Source organism: Mobula hypostoma, chromosome 27 (genome assembly GCF_963921235.1).
Source record: "Mobula hypostoma chromosome 27, sMobHyp1.1, whole genome shotgun sequence".
In the NCBI taxonomy this organism is placed as follows: Eukaryota; Metazoa; Chordata; class Chondrichthyes; order Myliobatiformes; family Myliobatidae; genus Mobula; species Mobula hypostoma.
This window is the reverse complement of record NC_086123.1, coordinates 20,496,156-20,523,440: the sequence shown is the minus strand read 5'-3', so window position 1 is coordinate 20,523,440 and position 27,285 is coordinate 20,496,156. Positions and strand designations below refer to the sequence as shown.

At 42.0% G+C, this 27,285-nt stretch overlaps 1 protein-coding gene across 2 annotated transcripts in view; it reads left to right on the top strand.

Moving 5' to 3' along the window:
- Positions 1-25,091, top strand: part of anapc7 (anaphase promoting complex subunit 7) — a 45,499-nt gene extending 20,408 nt beyond the window's left edge. For both annotated transcript variants that reach the window (XM_063034420.1, XM_063034421.1), the window contains exons 8-11: positions 2,787-2,983; positions 8,008-8,232; positions 21,234-21,384; positions 23,942-25,091. In XM_063034420.1, the coding sequence (XP_062890490.1) occupies positions 2,787-2,983; positions 8,008-8,232; positions 21,234-21,384; positions 23,942-24,131 (763 nt within the window). In that variant the 3' untranslated portion in view covers positions 24,132-25,091. The remainder of the gene's footprint in view (positions 1-2,786; positions 2,984-8,007; positions 8,233-21,233; positions 21,385-23,941) is intronic.
- Positions 25,092-27,285: the final 2,194 nt, after the last annotated feature.

The following is a 27,285-nucleotide window of genomic DNA, read 5'->3' as shown; positions in this document are numbered from 1 at the left end:
GGGTAGCGGCTGGACCAGTCCACATTCCATCTGTAGACCAAGTGATATTATCTTAACAACTCTGAATACCTGAAGTGTTCTTCTGAAAAGCAGTAAAGTTTCAAGACCTGTATTACACAGTTTGGGTGGGGGGGGGGAGGTGGAGATACATCTCTATCAAAGCCCTCCGCTGGGTTGCAGGTCACCATTTGGCAAAGTGTAGTCCCCCACACCCCCAGCAGCATCAGAGTCACGTGAAACCACGGGAGCTGGTGGTGGATGGTCATATGAGCAACTGGTGCATATCACAAGTCCTGGTTATATGACCAATGACACTAGGCAGTCAATCTCAAGAATATTGATAATGTCTGGCGGTCGCCCGTCTTGTAAAGACGCTGCATAGAAGGCAATGGCAAACCACTTCTGTCGAAAAATTTTCTAAGAACCATCATAGTCAAAGACCGTGATTGCCCACATCATAAGGTATGTGATGCTGATTACATGCTGCAGTGTGTAACTAATTTATACAACGTGCACAAAGGAAGTTGGAACTATCAGTTACATCATTATCTAAAAGTGTGTACCAATTGTATATATTATTAATCATTTAAAGAGCTATTACACATCACTTCTGGTACCTTTGGTAGGTCGGCCACAACAGATGTCTATGATCTGTCTTCTCGTACTGGTTTCTCTGCTGCAATATGATTTTGTAAAGTGTGAGGAAGACAAGTGAGTAGGTTACAACACAAGTTTATGGCTCCCTGATGTGGATAGAGGATTAATTATCTAATGGTGACTATGCCTCAATGAGTGTTAAAACTAGTTGGCAAGATTTGCCCGATGGTGTGGCACAGGAATTGGTTACAGTGCCTATAAAAAGTATACACCCCCCCCCAGATGTTTTCATGTTTTATTGTTTTACAACATTGAATCACAGTGGATTTAATTAATTTTTTTACACACTGATAAACAGAAAAGACTCGTGTCAAAGTAAAAACAAATTTCTACAAATTAGTCTAAATTTATTACAATTATTAAACACATTAATTGTATAATTACTCACCCCCCTTCAAGTCAGTATTTAGTAGATGCATCTTTGGCAGCAGTTACAGCCTTGAGTGTGTGGGTAGGTCAGCTTTGCACATCTGGTCACTGCAATTTTTTTCCCCATTCTTCTTTATAAAACTGCTCAAGCTCTGTCAGATTGCATGGGGATCATGAGTGAGCAGCCCTTTCAAGTCCAGCCACAAATTCTTGATTGGATTGAGGTCTGAACTCTAACTTGGCCACTCCAGGACATTAACTTTGTTTTAAGCCATTCCTGTGTAGCTTTGGCTTTATGCATTGGGTCACTGTTTTGCTGGAAAACAAATCTCCCAAGTCGCAGTTCTCTTGCAGAATGCATCAGGTTTTCCTCCAGGATTTCCCTGTATTTTACTGCATTCATTTTACCCTCTACCTTCACAAGCCTTCCGGGGCCTGCTGCACTGGAGCATCCCCACGAAATGATGCAGCAGCTATCATGCTTCGTGGTAGGGATGATGTGTTTCTGATATGCATAGCATTTAGTCCGGCCTAAAAGCTCAGTTTTGGTTTTATCAGCCTATAGAACCTTCTTCCAGCAGACTTCAGAGTTACCCACATGCCTTCTGGCAAACTCTAGCTGAGATTTCATGTGTTTTTTTTCCCCACCAGTGGCTTTCTTTTTGCCACTCTCTCACCAAGATGCGACTGGTGAAACACCCAGGCAACAGTTGTTCTATGCAGTTTCCCATCTTAGCCACAGAAGCTTGTAACTCCTCCAGAGTTGTCATAGGTCTCTTGGTCCCTCCCTCCCTAGTCCCCTTCTTGCACGGTCATTCAGTTTTTGAGGACTGCCTTCTCTAAGCAGATTTACAGCTGTGCCATATTCCTTCCATTTCTTGATGATTGACTTAACTCTGCTCCAAGGGATATTCAGTGACTTGGAAATATTCTTGTATCCATGTCCTGACTTGAACTTTTCAATAACCTTTTGGTGGCATTGCTTGGAGTGTTCTTTTGTCTTCATGGTGTCGCTTTTGCCAGGATACCGACTCACCAGCAGTTGGACCTTCTAGATACAGGTGTATTTTTACTACAATCAGTTGAAACACCTCGACTGCACACAGTGATCTCCATTTAACTAATTATGTGACTTCTAAAACCAATTGGCTGGACCAGTGATTTTTATTATGTCATATTAATGGGAGTGAATACTTGTGCAATCAATTATTTTGTGTTTTATATTTGTAATTAATTTAGATTACTTTGTAGAGATCAGTTTTCACTTTGACATGAAAGATTTTTTTTCTGTTGATCAGTGTCAAAAAAAAACAAATTAAATCCACTTTGATTCATTGTGGTAAAACAATTAAATATGAGTTGGTGAGCACTGGGGGGGTGGTAAATGCTATTTTTAGGCACTTTAATGTGGTCTCAACTTAGTGTTTACATAAATGATTTGGATGAAGGTACTAAAGGATTAGGTTTTTTTCTGATCATGACCAAAAGGAAGATTGAAAAATAACTTGTGAAAAGGATACAAGAAGGCTACAAATTTTAGTGAGCGGACAAAATGAGTTATAATATAGGAAATGTGAAGTCCACTTTGACAGGCAGTGACCAATGGTGACTTACTCTGTTCCTAAATTGTATGATCTAGTCAAGCAACCATGAAGTGACTGGCAGAAAACATCATCTCTTACTTTAAATATGAAAATGTTACCGTAAGTCACTGATGGAAATGTTACTTCTCATCTTCCTATGACTTATTGTCTCTGCAGTTATCAGTGTTTGTACAGCAAACGATATTCACGTGCACTTTATCTGGGAGCAAAAGCAATTCAACTGAATAGCAACAGTGTGCAAGCTTTACTATTAAAAGGTGCTGCTTTACGAGCGTTGGGCAGAATCCAGGAAGCTATTATACACTTCAGAGAAGCTATGCGTCTCTCTCCTTGCAGAATGGATTGCTATGAAGGTAAGGTGTTTCTTAACCTATTCTTGTATCTGTACAATGAATATTTTAAATTCTGCCCAGGAAATTTGTTTTTTTTAATAAATACAATTTTTTAAAAATCACATGTAAATTGTGAGAAGTACAGCCCCTCAGAATTATGTTGATCTGTTAGCTTTATTATTATTTGAAGTTGCAGCATTTCAGTTGCTTTGCAGTTGAAGTGGACTTAAACAGTGCAGTGGCCATCTAATTCTTGTATAGTTGTATTGTCTTTTTCTTAATGGTATGTAAACATTCTTCATTAGCAAGCTATTTTAAGTTTGTTAACAAACATTTGTCTTCATTAGACAATTCTGTTGCAGTCAAGGATAACTTGCTCTTTGGAAATGACTAATGAGTCTGATGAGAGATCTACAGAGTGGCACAGGCGAAGACTGAGATGATGGGATTGTTGTGCATTTACCCTCGGCATTGGCAGGATTCAAAGTACTTTTCCTCAGTGCTTCTCTACCAGTTTGAATGGTATTGGGCCAGGGATTTCCATTAGTTGTTGAAGATATTATATACTTTTCAAGAATACTGTCAGGAAGTTCTTGAAAAATTTTCTCAGTCCTAGATTCCTAGCCATCATGGCGCTCCAAGTAGTGTTTTTGGATGGACACACATGGCTTGCTCGTTGGAATTGATCAGAGCCTTATGGCTGGGAATATTGACCTGTGAGAGAAACTGAGAGTGCTTTGCACATGGTGCAAGTTGGTTTAGAAGGATTTTGCGCAGGTAACGTTGTGGTACTGCAGATTTTCAAAGTGCCCTCTGCAGTTTGTTCATGGGTGTAAAACCTACTAGAACCCCAAAGAGGCTAATATCAGATTTGAGGATTTTGTCTTGATGCATTTTTCCCTGAGACTCCCAGAGCCTGTGCTTTACACTGGAGGTGGTGAAGGATGTTTGCTTTAATTTGCAAGAGATGAGATGTGATCGAAAGTGAGCTGTGACTTGTCATGGATCTTGATTAGTGGTGGACTAAGCAACGTGTGTAGCAGATGTTTAACGTAAGGCATTTTGGTGGAGGTCTCCTTCGAAGTATTGTCTGTGTAGACACATTGATTATTGACAATGAAATTTTCTTGTTTCTGGGCTACAGATGATATACTGTGCAGTTCTTAGCTATCTTGTAGATAACTCCAAACCAAAAGAGGACTTGTTGGAAGCAAGGTGAAGCGGTGAGGAATGATACTGCCTTTCTTGACCCCAGTCTTCACGAGGATAGCTTTTAGCCAGCTGCATTGCAGGCATAAGTCTTCCCCACCATTGAAGACATCTTCAAAAGGCGGTGCTTCAAAAAGACGGCATCCCTCATTAAGGACCTTCATCATCCAGGATATGCCATCTTCTCATTACCACCAGCCGGGAGGAGGTACAGGAGCCTGAAGATGCACACTCGACATTTTAGAAATGACTACTTCTCCGTTCACCGTTATATTTCTGAACAGTCCATGAACACATGAACATCCCTCACTATTCCTGTTTAACACTTTTTAAATTTTTTTATTGTAACTTTGTAATATAAAAAAACATGTTCTGCACTATACTGCTGCCACAAAACAAACTTCACAACATATTAAAGTTCAAAGTAAATTTATTATCGAATTACATGTATGTACTTTGGGTATGAAAGAGTATGGGAAGAAGGTGGGAGAATGGGATTGAGAGGGAAAATGGATCAGCCATGATGAAAAAGTGGAGCAGAATCAATAGACTGAATGGTCTAATTCTGTTCCTGTGTCTTACAGTCTTGTATATGTCACCACGTTTCACCCTGAGATTCATTTTCTTGCAGGCATTCACAGTAAACTACAAAAAAAAATAAATAAGAAAGAAATATTGAGAGCATGAGATGAATCCGTAGGTTGTGGAAATAGTTCACTGTTGGGGTAGGTGAAGTTGAGTGAAGTTATCCCCTCTGGTTCAAGTCCTGGTAGTTAAGGGTAATAACTGTTCCTGAACCTGGTGGTGTGGGTCCTGAGGCTCCGGTGTGACCTTCCTGAAGGCAGCAGCGAGAAGAGAGCACGGCCTGGATGGTGGGGGTCCTTGAGAGTGGATGCTGCTTTCCTGCAACAGCGCTCCACGTAGATGTGCTCAATGTTTGGGAGGGCTTTACCTGTGATAAATTGAGCTGCTTGTAGGCATTTCCATTCAGGGGCATTGGTGTTTCCATACCAGGCCATGATGCAACCAATCAACATACAGTATTCTCCAGTACACATCTATTGAAGTTTGTCAATGTTTTAGATGTCACACCAAATCTTTGCAAACTTCTGAGAAAGTCGAGTTGCTGCTGTGCTTTCTTTGTTATGACGTTTGTGTACTGACCACAGGACAGGTCCTCTGAGATAATGACACCAGGGAATTTAAAACTCTTGACCCTCTTCATCTTCACTCTGAGGACTAGCTTATGGATCTCTGGTTTCCACCTCCTGTAGTCAATAATCAGCTCTTTGGTCTTACTGGCATTGAGTGAGAGGTTGTTGTTGTGGCACCAGATTTTTCAATCTCCCTCCAATATGCTGATTCTTCACCACCTTTGATTTGGCCAATGACACTGTCGTCAGTGAACTTAAACATAGCCTTGGAGCTGTGCTTAGCCTCACAGTCATAAGTATAAAGTGAGTAGAGTAGAGAAATAAGCACACAGCCTTGTGGTGCACCTATGAGTTTGGTGATTGTGGAGGAGATGTTGCCAATCTGAACTGACTGGCATCTGCAGGTGAAGAAATCAAGGATCTAATTGCACAGGGAGATATTGAGGCCTAGGGCTTAGAGCTTAATGATTAGCTTTGAGGGGATGATAGTATTAAATGCCAAGCAGTAGTCTATAAGGAGCATCCTGATGTATGCATTCTCACTGTCCAGATGTTCTAGAGTTGAGTGAAAAGCCTATGAAATTGCATCTGCTGTTGACCTATTCTGATGGTATGCAAATTGGAATGGATCCAAGTTGCTTCTCAGTTAGGAGTTGATATGTTTCATCAACAACCTCTCAAAGCACTTCATCAATAGTCATTGAAGCAGGTTACCACATTCTTAGGCACTGGTATTATTGCAGCCTGCTTGAAGCAGGTGGGTACCTCAGACTTCAGCAGCGAGAATATCAGCGAACAGCCCAGCCAGTTGATCAGCACAGGTCTTCAGTACTTGGCCAAGTACCCTGTCTGGCCTGGATGCTTTCTATGGGTTTACCCTCCTGAAGTATGCTGTCACTTCAGCCTCAAGACAAATCACAGGGCTGTCAGGGCTATGGGAGTTCGTGAAGGTGCTTCTAAAGCAAGCATAAAAGACATTGAACTCAACTGGGACCAAAATCTAGTCACCTATGTCGTGTGGTTTTACTTTGTAGGAGGTGATGGCATTGAAGCCCTGCCACAGCTGTTGAGCATCCTTCAGTGATTTAAGTTGGATCTAGAATTGCCACTTCAACAGTGAGATGGGTTTCCAGAGCTTATATCTGGATCTCTTGTATTTTACTTGATTGCCAGACCTGAACGCCACTTTTTGTTTACTGAAAAAAGCAATCCACTGTCTACAAAGTATTCTACGCCATCAGTCCTTATGACTCTAGGCTGGATGTCCTTGAAAAGATGCTGACATGTTCAACTCTAGTTTTTCTACCTCCTTCAGTGTCTGCAGGAATCAGATCCTGGATATGGTTCCAAGAGTTGGTTATCAAAGTCTTATATACTCTGAGATCCCATATATTGTTCCATTACTTATAACAATGCCTTTAGTTATAAAGAGATGTGATGAAGGATGCACGAAGAGTTCTGAGACGGCTTACCCCAGACTTTATTCAGGTCTCGGCCTGAAACGTCGACTGCGCCTCTTCCTATAGATGCTGCTTGGCCTGCTGCGTTCACCAGCAACTTCGATGTGTGTTGCTTGAATTTCCAGCATCTGCAGAATTCCTGTTGTTTTTATTCAGTTTCTGCTAGCTTCAGGAGGTCGACTGCTATATTAAAAAATTTTCTAAACAAATGAATTTTTGAATAAAAAGCTAGATTATTTTTATAGGTATCATGAGGGGAAAGCAATTTGGTAAATGGTTAATTGCCAGTAAGCTTTTTATTATTTGGAAACATTGAACAGACTTTTTAATGTACTTTGGTTATACTGACTTAGAGCTGGCGGTCCTAAGACAAAATTTGTTATTTTCATGCTTTCTAATATTTTCTTCCAAAGTTTTTGCTAATTTTTGTAAAATACATTCTAACCTTTGAATCCAGAGTTGATGCGATTGGTTTCACTGATGTATTTTTCTTCTCAGTTCAGAGTTTTGAAAACTCGTAGATTTTCCTCTCGTCCTGTGTTCCAGTGAATATTGTCCTAGTTTTTTAAATGTCTCATTGGGGACACTGTCCCTATTTTAAATGCATAACCTCAAAACCACAGGTAAAATATTGTGGATAAAGTTAAAACAGTGCTTAAACTCAGCTCATGAGGCAGCATCTGTGGAGAAAGAAACTGTTAATGTTTTGGATGAATATCTTCACACAGAACTGAAAAAAGATAGGAAGTTAAATGGTTACAAAATATGGTGAAAGGTGAGGGAAGAAGAGGAAACAAAAAGGAAGAGTGAGACTGGGTGGCGGGTTCATCTAATGCTTCAACTTCATTTATAAATTTTGCTATCGGCATTTGGGCAGACTCAATCTTTGTTACTTGTTTAACATTATCCATTTGCTTTGCTCATGCCTTTCTGATTTCCATCTGTTCACAAACATCTGCTTTTTTCAGCATCTTTACCCCAAACCTAATCTCTAGTTTTTCCAAGTTATCAACCCAGAAAATGAACACTCTCACTCCATGAATGCTTCCTAATTTGCTGAGATTTTCCCGCCTGTGTTTATATTTTTAGAGCACAATATGCAGTTATGTCTTCAAAGTATTAACTTTGTTCCATCATAACTTTAGACTAATATCTACAACTTTCTATTTTACTTTTAAGCACTTTATGCAAAGAAAAATTATTTTGCTCTTTGTATCTCTAGGACTAGTTGAATGCTATTTGGCTTCAAACAGCATTCGTGAAGCAATGGTTATGGCAAATAATGTCTTCAAAACACTGGGTCCGAATGCCCAGACGTTGACACTCTTTGCGACTGTTTGCTTGGAAGATCCGATGACACAGGAGAAAGCTAGAACGCTTCTGGATAAAGCTCTGGCACAGAAATCTGATTATCTGAAAGCAGTAGTCAAAAAAGCAGAACTTCTGAGTAAGTTATGTTCTCTTATTTTTTTTTATTTTGTGTGTGTGTGCGTGTGTGTTTTGATGTAAGAATAGGCAAGTGGTGGAATGTGCTAAACACCAGATGGGGCACAAGTATTTTTAGGTGTTCCATTATAAACACCTTGGAGATTAAATTCCTACCATTGCAATTCCTACCATTCCAAAAGAAGTTTATCATTTTTAGGGAATTCAGGAGTTTTTTAATCATTACAGAGAAAATAAGTTTTTTTTTCAGAAATTGTTTGTGCCAGCTAGCAAATCCAATAATGCATATACAGATTTGGACTGGTTATAGAAAAATATTTATTTATATTACACCTTTCATGTCCTCAAGCATGCTTTAAAGACAGAAGTTGCATTTGAAGAGTAGTGATTTTACTTATTTGAGCAAATAAGGTGATCAATTTTCACACAACAAACTCTCACGTGGTGGTGTAAATGAATAGCTTTTCTGAATTTGTTGTCGTGGACCTGAGGGAGAAGTACTGGCTGGAAATCTGGAGCAGCACACAAAAATGTTGGAGGAACTCAGCGGGTCAGGCGGCATCTATGGAGGAAAATGAGCAGTTAATGTTTCAGGCGGAGATCCTTCATCAGGGCTGAAAAGAAAAGACAGAATAAAAAGGTGGGGGAGCATCAGGAGCGCAAGCTAGCAGGTGATGGGTGAATCCAATGGAGACCCACCACTCACAGACCAAAGATATAGCCATAGGCACTCACAAGGGTCCCAGCTACGCCTGTCTTTTTGTTGGGTACGTGGAACAATTAATGTTTCAAATCTAAACTTGCAACACTGCTTAACATTCTTTCTAAAGTGTCACTGCTTCCTGCATGCAGGGCTTATCAATGTCATCAATTTCACCACCATCTTCCCCCTTCCCTCACCTCCCGAGGTTAACTTGCTCCAGCTCCAACACCTCTCTCCTTTTTCTTGGTATCTACTGACATTTTTTTTTTTAACAAACACTGACTTCCACAGTTATCTTGACTACTCCTCTTCCCACCCTGCATCTTGTAAAGATGCTGTTCCCTTCTCCCAGTTCTTTCATCACTGCTACACCTCTTCCATTTCAGGATATCCAAGATTTGTTTCCAGAAAACAGGGTTTCCATTCTTATGCATTTAATGCAGCCCTCACCCACATCTCTTCCATTTTCCACATGTCTTCCCTCGCCCATTTTCCCTACTCTGTCCTGGTATAAAGAGTCTCTACATCCAACATATTATTTTCCACAACTTCCATCAGCATCAATGGGATCCCACCGTTAGACATACCTTCCCCTTTCTTTCTCACATTCTGCAGGGATCGCTTTCTCCATGACTCTTGTCCCTCCTCACAATTCCTTCCAGATACTTATTCCATGCTAAGTGTTCAACTGCCCCTACGTCACCATACAGAGCCCTAACCAGTCCTTCCAGGTATGGTAGCACTTCACATGTGAATCCTGTGGGGTCAGTTGTTTAATTTAGTGTCCAATGCACCAATCCAGATTGAGGGATTGCTTTCTTTTGCACCTTTGCTCTGTCTGCTGTAACAGCCAAGATCTCCCAGTGGCCAGTCATTTTAATTTCACTTCCGATTCCCACAATGGCATGTCTGTCCAAGGCCTCTTCTGCAGCCACTTTGAGGCCAGATGCAAATTGGAGGGGCAACACCTCATTTTGTCTTGGTAGTCTCCATCATCAATTGCTCACAACTTCTGGTAGCCACTCCACTCTGTTTTTAAGCCCACATCATTTTATTTTCCCCTATGCATTGTTTTACCCCCTTTTTCACCTCACCTGTCCTTACGACCTATCCATCACGCACACCTTCCTTCTTGTTCCCCCACCACCTTCCTTTTATTCCACTGTCCTCTCCTATCAGATTTCTCCTTTAGCCCTTTGCCTCTTCCACTTATTACCTCCTAGATTCTCAAATCATAACTGCTTTTTTTTTTCACCCCTCACCTGAATTCACCCATCATCCACCAGCTCGTATGATACTCCCCCACCCTCTTTGTTTACAGTACTGATGAAGGGTCTCGGCTTGCAATAACTTTCTTTTCAAAGATGCTGCTGACTCATAGAACGTAGAATAGTACAGCACATTACAGGCCCCTCGGCCCACAATGTTGTGCCGACCCTCAAGCCCTGCCTCCCATATAAGCCCCCACCTTAAATTCCTCCATATACCTGTCTAGTAGTCTCTTAAACTTCACTAGTGTATCTGCTTCCACCACTGACTCAGGCAGTTCAGTCCACACACCAACCACTCTGAGTAAAAAAACCTTCCTCTAATATCCCCCTTGAACTTCCCACCCCTTACCTTAAAGCCATGTCCTCTTGTATTGAGCAGTGGTGCCCTGGGGAAAAGGTGCTGACTGTCCACTCTATCTAATCCTCTTATTATGTCTCCTCTCATCCTCCTTCTCTCCAAAGAGTAAAGCCGTAGGTCCCTTAATCTCCGATCATAATGCATACTCTCTAAACCAGGCAGCATCCTGGTAAATCTCCTCTGTCTACATCCTACCTATAGTGACGCGACCAGAACTGGACACAGTACTCCAAATGTGGCCTAACCAGAGTTTTATAGAGCTGCATCATTACATGCGACTCTTAAACTCTATCCCTCGACTTATGAAAGCCAACACCCCATAAGCTTTCTTAACTACACTATCCACTTGTGAGGCAACTTTCAGGGATCTGTGGACATGTACCCCCAGATCCCTCTGCTCCTCCACACTACCAAGTATCCTGCCAATTACTTTGTACTCTGCCTTGGAGTTTGTCCTTCCAAAGTGTACCACCTCACACTTCTCTGGGTTGAACTCCATCTGCCACTTTACCCCACTTCTGCATCCCATCAATGTCCCTCTGCAATCTTTGACAATCCTCTACATTATCTACAACACCACCAACCTTTGTGTCGTCTGCAAACTTGCCAGCCCACCCTTCTACCGCCACATCCAGGTCATTAATAAAAATCACAAAAAGTAGAGGTCCCAGAACAGATCCTTGTGGGACATCACTAGTCACAATCCTCCAATCTGAATGTATTCCCTCCACCACCACCCTCTGCCTTCTGCAGGCAAGCCAATTCTGAATCCACCTGGCCAAACTTCCCTGGATCCCATGCCTTCTGACTTTCTGAGTAAGCCTACCGTGTGGAACCTTGTCAAATACCTTACTAAAATCCATATAGATCACATCCACTGCACTACCCTCATCTATATGCCTGGTCGCCTGGTCACCTCCTCAAAGAACTCTATCAGGCTTGTTAGACACGATCTGCCCTTCACAAAGCCACGCTGACTGTCCCTGATCAGACCATGATTCTCTAAATGCCCAGAGATCCTACCTCTAAGAATCTTTTCCAACAGCTATCCCACCACAGACGTGAGGCTCACTGGTATATAATTACTTAGACTATCCCTACTACCTTTTTTGAACAAGGGGACAACATTCGCCTCCCTCCAATCCTCCAGTACCATTCCCGTGGACAACGAGGACATAAAGATCCTAGCCAGAGGCTCAGCAATCTCTTCCCTCACCTTGTGGAGCAGCCTGGGGAATATTCCGTCAGGCCCCGGGGACTTATCCATCCTAATGTATTTTAACAACTCGAACACCTCCTCACTGAGTTCTTCCAGCGTTTTTTTTTGTGTGTGTGTGTATCAAGAACAAATGTCGTCTTCAGATAAAATTGACACAGTTGCAAGAAAAAGTTAGTGAATTCTTTGGAATTACTTGGTTTTCTGCATTAATTACTCATAAAATGTGCTCTGATCTTCATCTAAGTCACAATAACAGACAACCATAATCTGTCTAAACTGATAACACACAAACAATTGTACTTTTCATGTCTTTACTGAACATATTGATTAATCATTCACAGTCCAGGCTGAAAAAAGATTGTGAGCCCTTGTATTTAATAACTGGTGGAACCTCCTTTAGCAGCAATAAACTCCTCCAAATGTTTCCTGTAGCTGCTGATCAGACTTGCACAACAGGAAGGAGGAATTTTAGACCACTCCTCCATATAAAACTCTTACAGTTCATCAATATTTCTGGGATATCTTGCATGAACAGCCTTCTTCAGGTCATGCCACAGCCTCTCAATTGGGTTAAGGCCTGGGCTCTGACTTGGCCATTCCAAAGCACAGATGTTCTTCTTTTTAAACCATTCTGTTGTTGATTTACTCGTGTTTCGGATCATTGAATTGTTGCATCATCCAACTTCTATTGAGCTTCAGGTGACAAACCACTATCCTGACATTCTCTTGTAAAAGTGTCGTGATACAATTTTGAATTCATTGTTTCCTCAACAATTACAAGCTGTCCAGGCCCTAGGCAACAAAGTAGCCCCTGTTACGTACCCCGTAACTGGGTTGCCAAACCAGCAGAAATGGATCACTCAGTTGGAGTCTGGAGTACTAGAACTAAGAAAGTTTTATTAAAGAAACAAGCAACACAGTAATCGAAAGGATAATAAATGCAACAATTCAACAATGATAACCACACATGTGCACAGAATTAAAATAACAGCATCAATCAAGCTCTATCGTTGTCTAGGGGTAAATGACCAATTTCAAAATGACTCAAAGTTCAGTCCAGTTTGTAGTTCAGTTCGCAGTAATCGTTGCCATGGCGATGGACAAGGTGGGGGAAGAGAGACAGAATAGGAACAACTGATCATTCAGAACACTGCTTCACTCACAGACCAGCGGGATGGCTCACAGACCAGCGAGATGGCTCACAAACAGCTTTTGGGCAGGTCCTTGGTGATGTCACCTGAGGTCACCGACTGTGACCCCTCCTCCAGATGCGGTCGATCCTCTGCAGTGAACCCGGCACCCAGGCAAGGGTGGACACACACCGGGTTCCCGCTGATCGTACCTTTCCACCCTTGTCGTTGTCTGGTACTTCTCACCCACTCGTGAGAAGCGCACCGCTTCCAGGGTCTCGTTACCTCGGGTGGCGTGTGTGTGTCTTAGCGAACCTGTCCCTTTTTATCCCCCTGCTGGGGTATCGCCTGTCCATCACTTCAAACAGTTCAGGGTTCAAAGGGGGGAGCCGCTCCAGACAGCTCTCCCTCCCACATCCCTTCATTACACATCTCCAGACGCTGCTCCATTGTTCCTTATCTCTCCTTCCCCTGAGGGCAGGTGGCAGACCAACTGCTGATGCCACTGATGCTAGCCCAGGCCAGCAAACATCTTAATTTTATGTGTATTCTCGTAACACTTCCCCCCTTTAAGGATTTTTACCGGGAGGTAAAAATTACAAACATGACTACATTATCTGATACATACACAATATACATCTTTAACAGTTATTTAGCTAATACAGAGAATTTGAAGCTGTCAACACCTTGACAGACAGTCATCACATTTTCTGTTCCTTTTACACGTGTTATTAATAATCCCTTAGACCAGGCTCCAACTCAGCAAACTTCATAGTGGCCGAAAACACTGATGAATTGCGACCAATGTAACCTCTCATTTGGTTTTGTCCCGGACCACAACAACAAGGGTCGTCCCATTCCGACTCAATTTTCTCTCGCAAGGGCTTAGTAGGAGGGGGACGGGTATTGACCGCAGAGTTATTGCAAAACTTCCTGCAGTACCCCACCATCTCCAAAAGCCTTCCGAGGGCCCTCTTGTCTGTCAGGGTTGGGAGGTCAGCGATAGCCTGCACTGTAGCTTGCATCGCTGCCAGCTGCCCCTGTGTCACCACAATTCCCAGGTAGGTGACCTTCGTGTGGCCGAATTCATTTTTTTCAAGGTTCACTATCAAGCTGGCTTCAGACAGCCGTGTTAAATTGCCAATACACACCTCTGTGTTCATCAGCCCTTTAGTCACTGAATTACTCAAAAAATATGGGTGTTGTTTACTTGGCTGCCCTATTGTAACCACAATCACCCAACGTCCCAGTTCTTTGCATTTCCTCGGGACAATCAAACACATGGGTGCGAGTCGTTTAATTACTCCTTCGGGGATTAAGGGAGAGACCTTATCAGTAGACCTGGCCAAAACAATAGCCTTCTCCCATCTGACCGATCCCATCCTAATCTTTTCAAAATGGTTCTTTTCTCTTAACAGGGGGCCCCTAGCTTCATTGATTTCCACGCTAACACCCACTAGGTTTGTTAGCATATCAAAAGCTGGTGACCGTCTCAGTTCGCGTCGGTCATGATCAATAACATTCTTCCCCCTGGGCAGCCGGTAAATCTCTTTCATGATTCCACCAACTGTTTCCTCCAGCACCGCAAAATGTCCACCGGGGGGTACCTCGTGGGCCATGTTAAAAACCTCATCCCCATAACTCTTTTGCACCACCCCCCACTCCTCATCTGCGGATGCTGTACTTGATTTCCCTTTCTTCCTTAGCACTTCCTCATCCGCACAATAGCTTGTCAAGGCTGTGTCAGAGAGAGCGGTCTCGGCAAAAACCATCAGCCCCTCGTCTCGCTCCTGCGTCTGCACAAATTCTTTCCTGGCTACTGCTACGTCCGTCCCAGCTCCCTCACTACCTCTTATCTCACTACACCCTGTCTCATACAAGGTTGGCAGAAATGTTTCAGCCAAATTCACCATCGCAGGCGGGGCCTCCATGCTGGCAGGCTGACCCGTCAATCTCACGACTGGGAACACGATTCCTCGGGCGATGTCATTACCGAGCAAGACTTCCACGTCTTTCATCGGTAATTCGGACCTCACCCCGATCGTGACTAGTCCAGAGACCAGGTTGCTCTGTAAATGTATCTGGTGCAAAGGGACTGACTCTGTCCCTTCCCCAACACCTTTGACCTCTACCTCCCCAGTCTGGGTCTCTGAGCTAAACTCTAATACACTCTTCAGTATTAGTGACTGACACGCTCCCGTGTCTCTCCAGATCCGCACTGGAACTGGTTTTAACCTCTCCTTCACTGACACCAGTCCGGCCGAGATAAACCTCTCGCGCCCTTCCTGGACTTTTTCAGACCTGTCCTTCCCTAGCGGTTCGCTTAACAGCTCAATACAGCCATTCAAAATTTCCGCTTTTCCTTTCCCCGTCTCCTTCCTTGGGGCAAAGCACCTGGACGCAAAGTGTCCGACTTTCCCACAATTAAAACAGACGACCCCAGGAGACTTCCGACCAGACTGCTCCCGGTCTACCTTATCCTTTTCACTAGTCCCCGGCTTACTTTCTGACTTTTCCGGCGGACTCTCCCCGCCGTCCTGACTACCCTTCTGGTAGCCTTTACTCGGGGCAACCTTCATTTTATGCGTCAACGCATACTCATCCGCTAACTTAGCAGTTGCAGCTAACGTGGCTGCCTCTTTCTCATCGAGGTAGGGTCTCATACCCTCAGGGACACAACCTTTAAACTGCTCAATCAGAATCAGTTGCAGCAGTCTGTCATAATCCCCCTCTACCCCTTTCGAGGCGCACCAACGCTCACAATATGTTTGCATCTCGCGAGCAAACTCCAAATACGTGCGGTCCCACCGCTTCCTCGCATTCCGGAACCTCTGCCGGTATGCCTCCGGGACCAACTCATAAATCCTGAGGATGGCCTCCTTCACCACCTCATACTTCTGGGCATCTTCCGCGGATAAGGCGGAGTAAGCTTCTTGGGCCTTCCCTTTCAGTACACTCTGAAGTAAGACAACCCACTTATCCCTCGGCCATTCCTGACTTATAGCCACCTTTTCGAAGTGGAGAAAGTACCGATCCACATCGGTATCGTCAAATGGGGGAACCAGCCTAACCTCCTGGGTCGCCCGGAACCCTCCACCTTGGTTCGGCACGAGCCCCTGCTCGGCCCTTATCTTTAACTTCTCCAGCTCAAATTCCCTTTCCCTCTGTTTCTCCTCTCTCTCCAACTGTCTGTCCCTCTCTCTCTCTTCTCTCTCCAACTGTCTTTCTCTCTCCCGCCTTTCTAACTCTCTCTCTTTCTCCCGCCTTTCTAACTCTCTCTCCTCGTGTTCTAACTGCCGTACCCGGAACTCGTGCTCGAGTCTCAGTTTTTCAAGCTGTACCTGTACCGCGTCTCCAGCAGGTTTTTCAATAGACACCTCCCCCAGCTCACCTTGGGGAAACACACCTTTAGATACATAGTGCTCTACAATAGCTCTGTGTATCTCCTCTCTCCTCATTGTCGACTTCACCTTAGCAAGATTCACCCGTTTGGCCACAGCTATCAATTCCGATTTCCTGGCATCCTCTAATGCCTCCAAGGTCGGCGCCTTTATAAATTCCTCAACCTCCATTTCTGCTGTTTGTCTTTTCTTTCTTTCGGGAATTTTAACCCAATCAATTTACTCCGTCCCAAATTTAGCGTTCAAAATCGCCGAGGAGAACCCCACTTATGTTACGTACCCCGTAACTGGGTTGCCAAACCAGCAGAAATGGATCACTCAGTTGGAGTCTGGAGTACTAGAACTAAGAAAGTTTTATTAAAGAAACAAGCAACACAGTAATCGAAAGGATAATAAATGCAACAATTCAACAATGATAACCACACATGTGCACAGAATTAAAATAACAGCATCAATCAAGCTCTATCGTTGTCTAGGGGTAAATGACCAATTTCAAAATGACTCAAAGTTCAGTCCAGTTTGTAGTTCAGTTCGCAGTAATCGTTGCCATGGCGATGGACAAGGTGGGGGAAGAGAGACAGAATAGGAACAACTGATCATTCAGAACACTGCTTCACTCACAGACCAGCGGGATGGCTCACAGACCAGCGAGATGGCTCACAAACAGCTTTTGGGCAGGTCCTTGGTGATGTCACCTGAGGTCACCGACTGTGACCCCTCCTCCAGATGCGGTCGATCCTCTGCAGTGAACCCGGCACCCAGGCAAGGGTGGACACACACCGGGTTCCCGCTGATCGTACCTTTCCACCCTTGTCGTTGTCTGGTACTTCTCACCCACTCGTGAGAAGCGCACCGCTTCCAGGGTCTCGTTACCTCGGGTGGCGTGTGTGTGTCTTAGCGAACCTGTCCCTTTTTATCCCCCTGCTGGGGTATCGCCTGTCCATCACTTCAAACAGTTCAGGGTTCAAAGGGGGGAGCCGCTCCAGACAGCTCTCCCTCCCACATCCCTTCATTACACATCTCCAGACGCTGCTCCATTGTTCCTTATCTCTCCTTCCCCTGAGGGCAGGTGGCAGACCAACTGCTGATGCCACTGATGCTAGCCCAGGCCAGCAAACATCTTAATTTTATGTGTATTCTCGTAACACCCCAAACCATGATAACAACAGGAATTCTGCAGATGCTAGAAATTCAAGCAACACAGATCAAAGTTGCTGGTGAACGCAGTAGGCCAGGCAGCATCTCTAGGAAGAGGACCCTTCAGTCCTGACGAAGGGTCTCAGCCTGAAATGTCCACTGTACCTCTTCCTAGAGATGCTGCCTGGCCTGCTGCGTTCACCAGCAACTTTGATGTGTGTTGCCCAAACCATGATGCTCCTTTTGCCATGCTTCACAGTTGGGATAAAGTTTTGGCGTTGGTGTGCAGTGCCCTTTTTCCTCCAAACGTAGCCGTGTGCATCCTTGCCAAGTTCAACTTTTATCTCAACCGTCCACAGAACATTTATCCCAGAAGAATTGTGGGACATCCTGGTGGTCTTTTGCAAACTTGATGTGCAGCAATATTTTTTTTTGGAGAGCAGTGTCCTTCCATGAACATCATTCTTGTTCAGTGTTTCTGAACAGAGACTTTAGCAAGTCCTAGAGATTTCAGCAGGTCTTTTGCTGTTACCTTTGGGTTCTTTCTCACCTCTTTCAGCATTACACATAGTACTTTTGGTGCGATCTTTGCAGGATGCCCACTCTTGGGGGAGACTACCAATAGTACTGAGCTCCCTCCATTTCTCTTGCTGTGGACTGATGAACACTCAGGTCTTTAGAAATGCTTATGTAGCCTCTACAGTTCTTCTAAGATCTCTTGAAAATTGTTCTGATTGAGGCGTGATGCACAATTTTAGATCTTTCTTGAGAAGAGCAGGCTCTGTCAGTAACCAGACTTAGTGTGTCCTTTTTCTAGGGCAGGGCACTTCTACAACCCATACGTCCCGTCTCATCTCATTGATTGGAACACCTGATTGAATATCTTTTGTAGAAGGCATCACCCCAGAGGTTTACGTTCTTTTTTTGAACCTAGACTGTGATTGTTTAAATGGTGTACTTGACAAGAAGAAGCACAATTGTTTTTGTTTTATTAGTTTAGAAGATTGTCTATTATTGTGACTTGGATGAAGATCAGACCTCATTTTATGAGTAATTAGTGCAGAAAACCAGGTAACTACAAAGGGTTCACAAACTTTTTCTTGCAACTGTAGATGGCGCCTGACAGATCTGATAATTTATATATTTCTCAGTTTGGCAGGTAACATGCATTTCTGTACTTTTCCTCTAGAAATTTTTTGGGAAATTGCAGCAAAAACTTGGCATGTGATGTTCATTTTTCTGGAAATTTTGTCTAGAATACTTTGACCCACTAATCCTTTAACATTTACTGCTATTATTTAATGGAATAGGTATTCTGGGGTATAGATGGATAGATATACTAATATAAAAACAGCCCAAACTAGCTTTGTATTATTGCCTTTTATAAAACTTAATTTACCAACTATACTCCAAGTGTTTTATGTTAAGCCATGTAACCAATAAAAACACAAATGCTTTCATACTAAATTTATTGCAGAAAGAGTTTGCATATAATTACCCAATGCTGCTACTAGTTGACATCGACTTTTCCAGAAACTGATGGTTCGACACCTCTTTTCATTCGAATGAAATTACAAGATGTAATTTATAGGCAGGCCACCAGGTGGCACTGTGTGTAGCACATGCAAACCAGCACTAGATGATATTTTATGTGTACACAGTAATTCGTGGAGTGGCAAACAGGCCCAACCTGTACATCAGTGGAGCAGCAACATATCACAGTAGCAGAGGAGGGACCAGGCTATGGGTCCTCTTCTAATTTTGGCTGCTGCTTCAAGTAGCATTGAGATCTGACTGTTTTTTCTTAAGCTTCCTCTCATTAAGCAGTTCTTGGTAGCAGGAAATCATGTCGAGAAACACCTCTCTTCGCTCCCAGTCAGGGTCATTATCGATGAACTGATCCATGATTTGTGTGATCATAGTGATGGTAGTGCTGAGGAATCTTGTGGTGAGGGTTCTTGCTGCTGTTTCCACTTCTCCATCCGTGTCCTCAGATTTGCCCAGGATGCGTTGCTCTGCCAATTCTCGAAGCTGTTAGGTGTTAGGCTCTCACTCTTCGACATTGCCATCATTAACTTCTAATCCCGCTTCACTGGCCAGTCTCTGATGTTTTGGATGACTGATACTGCCTGAAATCCAAGAAGTTTCACATCCATGCAAATGCTTTTCCTAGACATCTCAGATGTACTACCCTCAATGGAAGTTGCAGGCCATTTTCCAGACATTATGGGTGAGGGAAAAAAAAAGAAATAAATTGGCGAGGGAGCAAGAATGTTCACACAGGCTGGGATGGTAGAGCTTGAACTAATACGTGATTGGCTGTGAGTGGCTCAGAGCGTATGTAAAACACTCTCATTGGCTGATTGAATGTTTACTGTAATGGTGGCTGCTCTTGAGAAGTTTTAAATGTTTAAAAACAACAAAAAAATTGTTCTAAAACTTTCAGTAAAGAGTTGAATAACTGCATTGTAATAAATCAGTGCTTTTGCAGGGTCTGGGTGTATTTACATTGCGCTTGTGGTAATCCCAATATTGGTATATTGGTAATCCCAATCATGAGCATGATCAAGTGATGATTGAATGGTTTCGTCAGCATTAGAGTGATGGAGTTTGTTGGGCAGTATGATAATAAGCCAAGCTAAGTTGTTCTTAAATTAGAACATGCATGTGACTACCGTGAAGGATGGCTTTGAAGGTTAAGAAGTGCCATGGAATTTCCGTGCATAAAGTGTGTGGAGAAGAACGGTCTGCAAACCGTGAAGGAGCTGCCAAGTACATGGACGAATTTGTGAAGCTCATAGCTGATGAAAACCTCAGTCCTGAGCAGGTGTGTGATGTAGATGAAACTACATTATGCTGACAATGCACGCCTAGGAAAACATTAGTAATGGAAGACGAAGAGGATCCAAGTAGTCTTGATGAAGGAAATCTATGTGAGTGAATGATTGTTGATGATGAAACACCTGTTGTGCATCACCTTCTGCACTGGAAAATTACAGACTGTGTTCTGAATGCTGATTAAAAACACTGCAAGTGGTAAAGATGACAGCGATGATGGAGCAAAGATTTACTATTGACAAGTTAATTGAATTACTGGATGATTTAATCAAACGTACCTTTGTGACAGAACGAGCTAATGAATTTTTATTTGATGCAAGAAAAATTACGCGGGGATAAATCAAAATGCATGAAACAACTTCGCCTGGATGAAATGTTTAAAAAGATAACCAAGAAGCAACATTCTTTGTAAGCACAGTAATTAATAAATTTACATTTAATTTTTGTTTAATAATCCTTTTTAAGCTTCTACCGTCCATTTTTGCCATTATTGTTGCGTGACCTCTTTTAATCTGGTAAAAACATTAATCCAGCAAGGCTCAGGAACCGAAGATGCCAGAAAATCGATGGTCAACCTGTAGTGTTTAACATTGCATTAGAATATCATGTGAAAAACTAAGCGCTCTAATGATTTTTTTTCAAATAAAAACAAAATTAAGTTTCTAACAAATCACCCAAGAAGACATTAAATGCATAAGTTGGTTGATTCTTAATTTCAGTTGATCCGTTTGAGAGAGGTTGGAGCAAAAGCATAGATGGGAAAGGAAAATAGAGCAAACAAAGCCCTGCCTCTTCTGTAGACTGTGTGAAAGCTACACAAGCCTTAGAACTGGTGACTTGCTCACCCAGTGTTGAAGGGATGATGTGAAGAATCTGCTATACATTTTGCTTTTTGAATATTTGAAGATTTACTAGTTTACTGTTCAAACCCTATCAACACTCTAGGCCGTGAACAGAAATATGACGAAGGCATAGCTCTTCTGCGAAACGCATTGGCAAATCAGAGTGTTTGTATTCTGCATCGGATGCTTGGAGATTTTCTTGTAGCTGTAAGTGACTACCAGGAAGCAATGGACCAATACAGCATTGCATTAAGGTAAATGAGTAAGAATGTTTCATTTTCTCTTGCATCTTGCCTTTTTACTGGTTTGTAGAACTTGCACCTGAAGTTAAACGCATATGAACTTAGTTTCTGAAACAAGTTTAAATTGACATCTATTGTCATCTGCTATTTCCAAGGAGGGCTGGTAATATTTGAGCCTAGTGAGCAAATCTAGGAAAAGTAGAAAAAGAAACATTTGGTGATTTGCAAGGCAAAGCTTTAAACTAGAGGTTTCACATCCATGTCCAAAATATCTTCAGATGATGCAATCTGGGAAAAAAAATTTAGATTGAGTAAAAGTACTTTTATATCAAGTACAAACGTATATTAAAGTGGTTTTATTCATAATTTGAACAAAATAGGATTTTTAAAATTTCTAAATCAGCTTGTCTTTAAACACTAAGATTAATATGGTTCTTAAGTCACAGTGCTTAAGATGTCCCTCACAATGTCTTCCTGTAACAAGTTCTCCTCCCTGTAGGGCTCTGCTACATACTTCAAGATGGAAGGTTCATCAGAGTACTTGGTCTATGATAGTTGATGGGTTTACCAACAAGGTTTTGGGCAGTGGCAGGTTTGACTGTAATGCTGCATAGCTCGTTGATAATCAATGGTAAATCTTCTAATGTGAAACCTAAATTAAGTTATAAATTGGCATAAATTATCTTGGGGATGACAGTAGAGCAGAGGTGGCTGAGGTTTCTATCCTGCACCTTGTGAACTATGTCCCACAGAAGAAGTTGTTCTCAAATGGCAGGGGTAGGCAACCATGGCTGACAAGGGAAGTTAAGGTCTGTATAAAAGCCAGGGAAAGGGCATATAGGGTAGCAAAAGTGAGTGGGAAGTTGGATGAGTTGGAAGCTTTTAAAATCCAACAAAAGGCAACTAAAAATGCTATAAGAACGGAAAAGATGAAATATGAGGGCAAACTAACCAATGATATAAAGCAGGATACTAAAAGTTTTTTTAGTTGTTGTATACAGAGTAAAAGGGAAGTGATGGTTGATATTGGATCACTGGAAAATCATGCTGGTGAGGTAGTAATGGGGGACAAAGAAATGGCAAATGAACTTAATGGGTACTTTGCAACAGTCTTCACTGTGGAAGACTCTAGCAGTGTGCCAAAGGTCTGTGAGTGTCAGGGAGCAGGAGTGCTATTACAAAGGAAAAAGTGCTAGGCAAACTCAAAGGTCTATACGTGGGGAGAAGTTTCAAACATCAGAGGAGCTTGGGAGTCCCGGAAGATTCATTTACAAGTTGAGTCTGTGGTAAAGAAGGCAAATGCAATGTTGACATTTATTTCAAGGGGAATATAATATAAAAACGAGATAATGCTGAGGCTTTATAAGAGACTAGTCAGGCCGCACTTGGAGTATTGTCGACAGTTTGGGCCCCATATCTCAGAAAGGATGTGTTGTCATTGGAGAGAGTCCCAGAGGAGGTTCACGAGGTGATTCTGGGAATGAAGGGGTTAACATATGAGGAACATTTGGCAACTTTGGGCCTGTACTCACTGGAATTTAGAAGAATGCGGGGGGATCTCATTGAAACCTACCGAATGTTGAAAGACTAAGATAGGGTGGATGTGGAGAGGATGTTTCCTATGGTGGTGGCTACCTTTTAGAATAGAGATAAGGAGGATTTTTTTTTATAGCCAGAGAGTAGTGAATCTGTGGAATGCTCTGCCAGAGACTGCGGTGGAGGCAAAATCTGTGGGTATACTTAAGGTGAAAGTTGATCATTTCCGTATCAGTCAGGGCATCAAAGGATATGGCACGAAGGCAGATGTATGTGGTTGGGGGGCATCAGCCATGATGGAGTGGTGGAGCAGACTTAATGGGCTGAATGGCCTAATTTTGTTCCTATGTCTTGAGGTCTTTTTGAAAGGAAGAATAAAGGGAAATGTAGTGGGAAAAAAATTTCTGCAGAGTGAAAAGAACCTTTTATTCTTACTACCCTTTTCTATCTAGAATAATGCTCCAGATCTAACTTGTTTACATAATGTAACCTGCTCATTAACAACCTCTTTCCTCCCCTCTGCTGATGACAGAAGGTACAAAAACTTGAGAACATGTACCGCCAGATAAGAGGACAACTTCCATCTCACAGTTGTAATCAGATTCTTGACTGGATTTCTCACACACTAAAAGATGAACTCTTGATGTCTCAATCTACCTTGTTGTGGCCCTTGGCCCTTGCACCTTGTCGACTTACAAAATATATTCTACTTTCTTTTTACTACCTCAGTGAAACTGTGTATGGCTTGCAAGATAAAAAGCTTTTCACTGTGTCTCAGTATATGAGACAATAAACCAATATAAATATTCTGTACATCACCTTTTAATGACCTTTTTTTTCTTGAATTATTTAAAGTCTTGTTCATTTTGGTCTTTGTTATTCTTGACAATGGGATGTTAGAACTTTAATTAATCACATCTACCTTCCACCAAGTTCTTAAGTTTTGACTTAATTTCATAATGAGTACAATTAGATCATATTCTCTTTTCCAGAACATGGTACTTTCAGAAGTAACTCATTTTATCTTTTGCAGCCTGGATCCCAATGATCAGAAGTCATTAGAAGGAATGCAGAAGATGGAGAAGGAAGAAAGTCAGACTGAAGCAGCTCAGGAGGAGGATGTAGATGACATGGAGGGGAGTGGGGAAGAAGGAGATCTGGAAGGGAGTGACAGTGAGACTGCACAGTGGGCAGACCAAGAACAGTGGTTTGGCATGCAGTAAGAAAAGCATGATAAACTTCACATGGGCCTCTTCAAATGAACTTTCATATTTGGAATCCAAGTTTCTGTTATCCAGCTACCTTGGATTTTATAATGAATTATAATCACAGCTTCCTAATACAGAGGGAATACAGAGTCAGGGATCTGTTGTCTCGTGTCGTGTTTCTATTACAAGAGTACGTATTTTTGTTTTACAGAAATACTTGCTCTCCACGCTATTTTATTCAAACCCGTTAACTGGCGCAATGACACTTGAGTGGGCTGATGTGACCTTTGTAATGTTACGTATAAATTAACCTTTTAAATATGAGACTTCATGAAATCTACACATTTTTGGGGTAAAGCTAAACTCAGACTGCTGAAATATTTTGCTAATTTTCATGAAAGCTTTAAAATAAAAACTGGACAGCCAAGGAATGAAACATTAAAATATATAAATCTTGATGCAAGATTATATAAAGTGATAGACTTCATGAATTTGTTCAGTCATTTACACTGTAAACTACCATAATTTTTACCCTGACCTGAGTCTTTCCATTGAAAGCATAAATTTCTCTCCAGTGCCACATCAAAAAAAAGGATTTAAACTATTCTTGGACCCATTACCAATTAGACTTTTACTCTGTGAAGGCCCAGATTTGCTTTTATCTTTGGTGCTGGCTCGCTCTTTTTGCACCATGCAAGAATTAAATTTGCACACTGCTGTATCCAATTTCACCAGGCATTGTGGATCATATAACTTATTGTTTGTATTAAATCCTTTTGACAGCTGTGATGCTCTGTGCTGTCTCACCAGCTAGTTCTTGCAATAACTGTTTTGATAACTGTATTGTATTTTGTAAAGAATGGGGTTAAAATGAAATTTTTCAGTACTGATTAAAATGTATACAGTGTATACACTGTAGATGTGAGTATCATTGTATATGAAATGCATGTCTTTTTCTTTAAATAAAAATTGATGTCCTCCTTTTGTTAGTAGCTACTTTTTCTTAGTTTTAAGTGAATTAAATGGCACCTAAGGTAACTTTTAATTAGTATCCTGGGATTGGGTGATTTGTTTTGGATGTACATCATTGACAACCAGGAAATGCATTTCCACATGTCTGTCGACTTGACTTGAGATCTCTTTTTGGTTGACTGCTAATTTGCCTAAATGTAGACTGATGAATTTTGAGTGGTACATTCATGAAGCTTGTTGTTCATGCCCACTTGTACCCAGAAACTCAATAAGTACTCCTGTCAGAGATCAATCAGGCACTAGTTTTGAACTTGCTTCATTTCAGTCAGTGTGTCCATAGATCTTACGTACCTCTATATTAAATAAACTTATTACAGTATGTGTTTGTAACTATCTGGTTAGACAATTGCAGTAGGTTGCAAACAACTGTACCCTTGCAGCCAACCTTCCTTGTTTTTCCTTCTGCTTGGCAAAACCACCATTTGTTTCTTTTAATATTTTACCTGAGTTTCCGTCACTATTTTTTAGCCTAACATTATCTGGCTGTACTACTCTTTGGTAAGAAACCTGCCATAAAGGAGTTCACCCCCAAATGCCTCACCACAAAAATCTCAATCTCTGAAGAGCTGGATCATTTCCTTACAGTTATGCCCTCATTGAAGCATAAACTCTGATACCTACACCGCTGTAATTACGATGAAGAAGGCGATGAATGTTGGCTTCTTATCTCATTCTGTTGTGACCTTTTGCTTGCCTTCAATTTTTTTTTTTAAATATCTAAAATTGGTTCAACAAAATGTTTGTTTAGTGTGAATTTTTTTTTGAAGTCTCCCTCTGGTTCTGATCTGGACTTGGTGATGAATTTTTATTTTGGTTATGGATTTATTTACTAGGGCTGACAAGCCTGCAAATGTTATATAGGCTGAACTTGGTTGATTGGCCAGGCCCAGATCACAGTAAATCTTTGCAGTCATTATCAGTAATTTTGACATTTGTGTAGCACAGCAATTCTCCCCATGAACAAGCACAGCCAAAATGTCCAGAATGAGAAGATAAAGAGCAAAAATGAGTTATTTTCCACAATGAAACGTTTGAGATGGAAATGGGAGAAATGGAAACCATAGTGCTGGAGTAGGTTGGAGTTTGGGTGTTATTAGGAATGTAGCTAAATGGTGGTATATTGTAGTTCATTTCATTACCTACATACACAAATTAATGTCGTAATAAACCAGTTCTCACAGATGGAATTGTTACTTTGTTCTTTAGAGTATTTTTGGATGAATCTAAAGATAGTGCCCTGTACGGTGTAACTAATTTAACTTAAAACCAGGTTTATCGCCAAAGCTTGGTATTTTTAGCAAATATGAAGTCAGACCTCTGTGAATAAACTGAATCAGCTTGTTAAAGTAATCAAAGTCCCAATTAAGAAAGAATGCTCAACCATCAGGCAGTCCCAGACTGCTTCACTAATTCTATTGTAAAGTGTCATAGTGCAATCTCTTCAGTCAAGTATGATGTTATCTTTTGGTGGGTCTTCAGGTAGCTATAAGCTTTAGGGGCTGAGGGGGAAAATGGATCAGCCATGATGAAATGGTGGAGCAGACTCGATGGGCCAAATGGCCTCATTTTGCTTCTATATCTTATGGTCTTATTACTGTATCTGGGATTTAAATATTCTGGTGTTTTGAGGGCTTCCAGACCTCTCATTTCTGACCCCTTCGCTACTTGCTGATTGCCACAGGACTTATCTAGTATATTAGGATGGATTCCTGCAATGGAGAATGCCTGTGCATGACTGTTTAACGTGAGGAGGCTGATGCATGGGCAGTCACCACACATTCCCTTACAGATCAGGGTCCAGTAGCATGGAATACAAGATGAATGGGGACCCTTCACTGCCATTGTGATGTGTTGTCACCTTCCTCCAGCTCCACCTTTAAGGTCTTGGTTGGATTGCACTTAGTCTGGACCCTTCACGTTACCACTATGAGTGATTGCACCAGGAGTTAAGCACCAAATGGCTAAACTCCAGACAGCATCGCTCTCAGGAACTCACAAACCTCTCAACCAAGACAAGGTGACAATCCTCGGAGAAGTGTACAGCGTCATAAACAGTGAACAATTTACCAGTTCATTATTTACATTACACTGGAGTAAATATTTACCCTGCCCATCTTCAGGTTGTACTGGTACACCT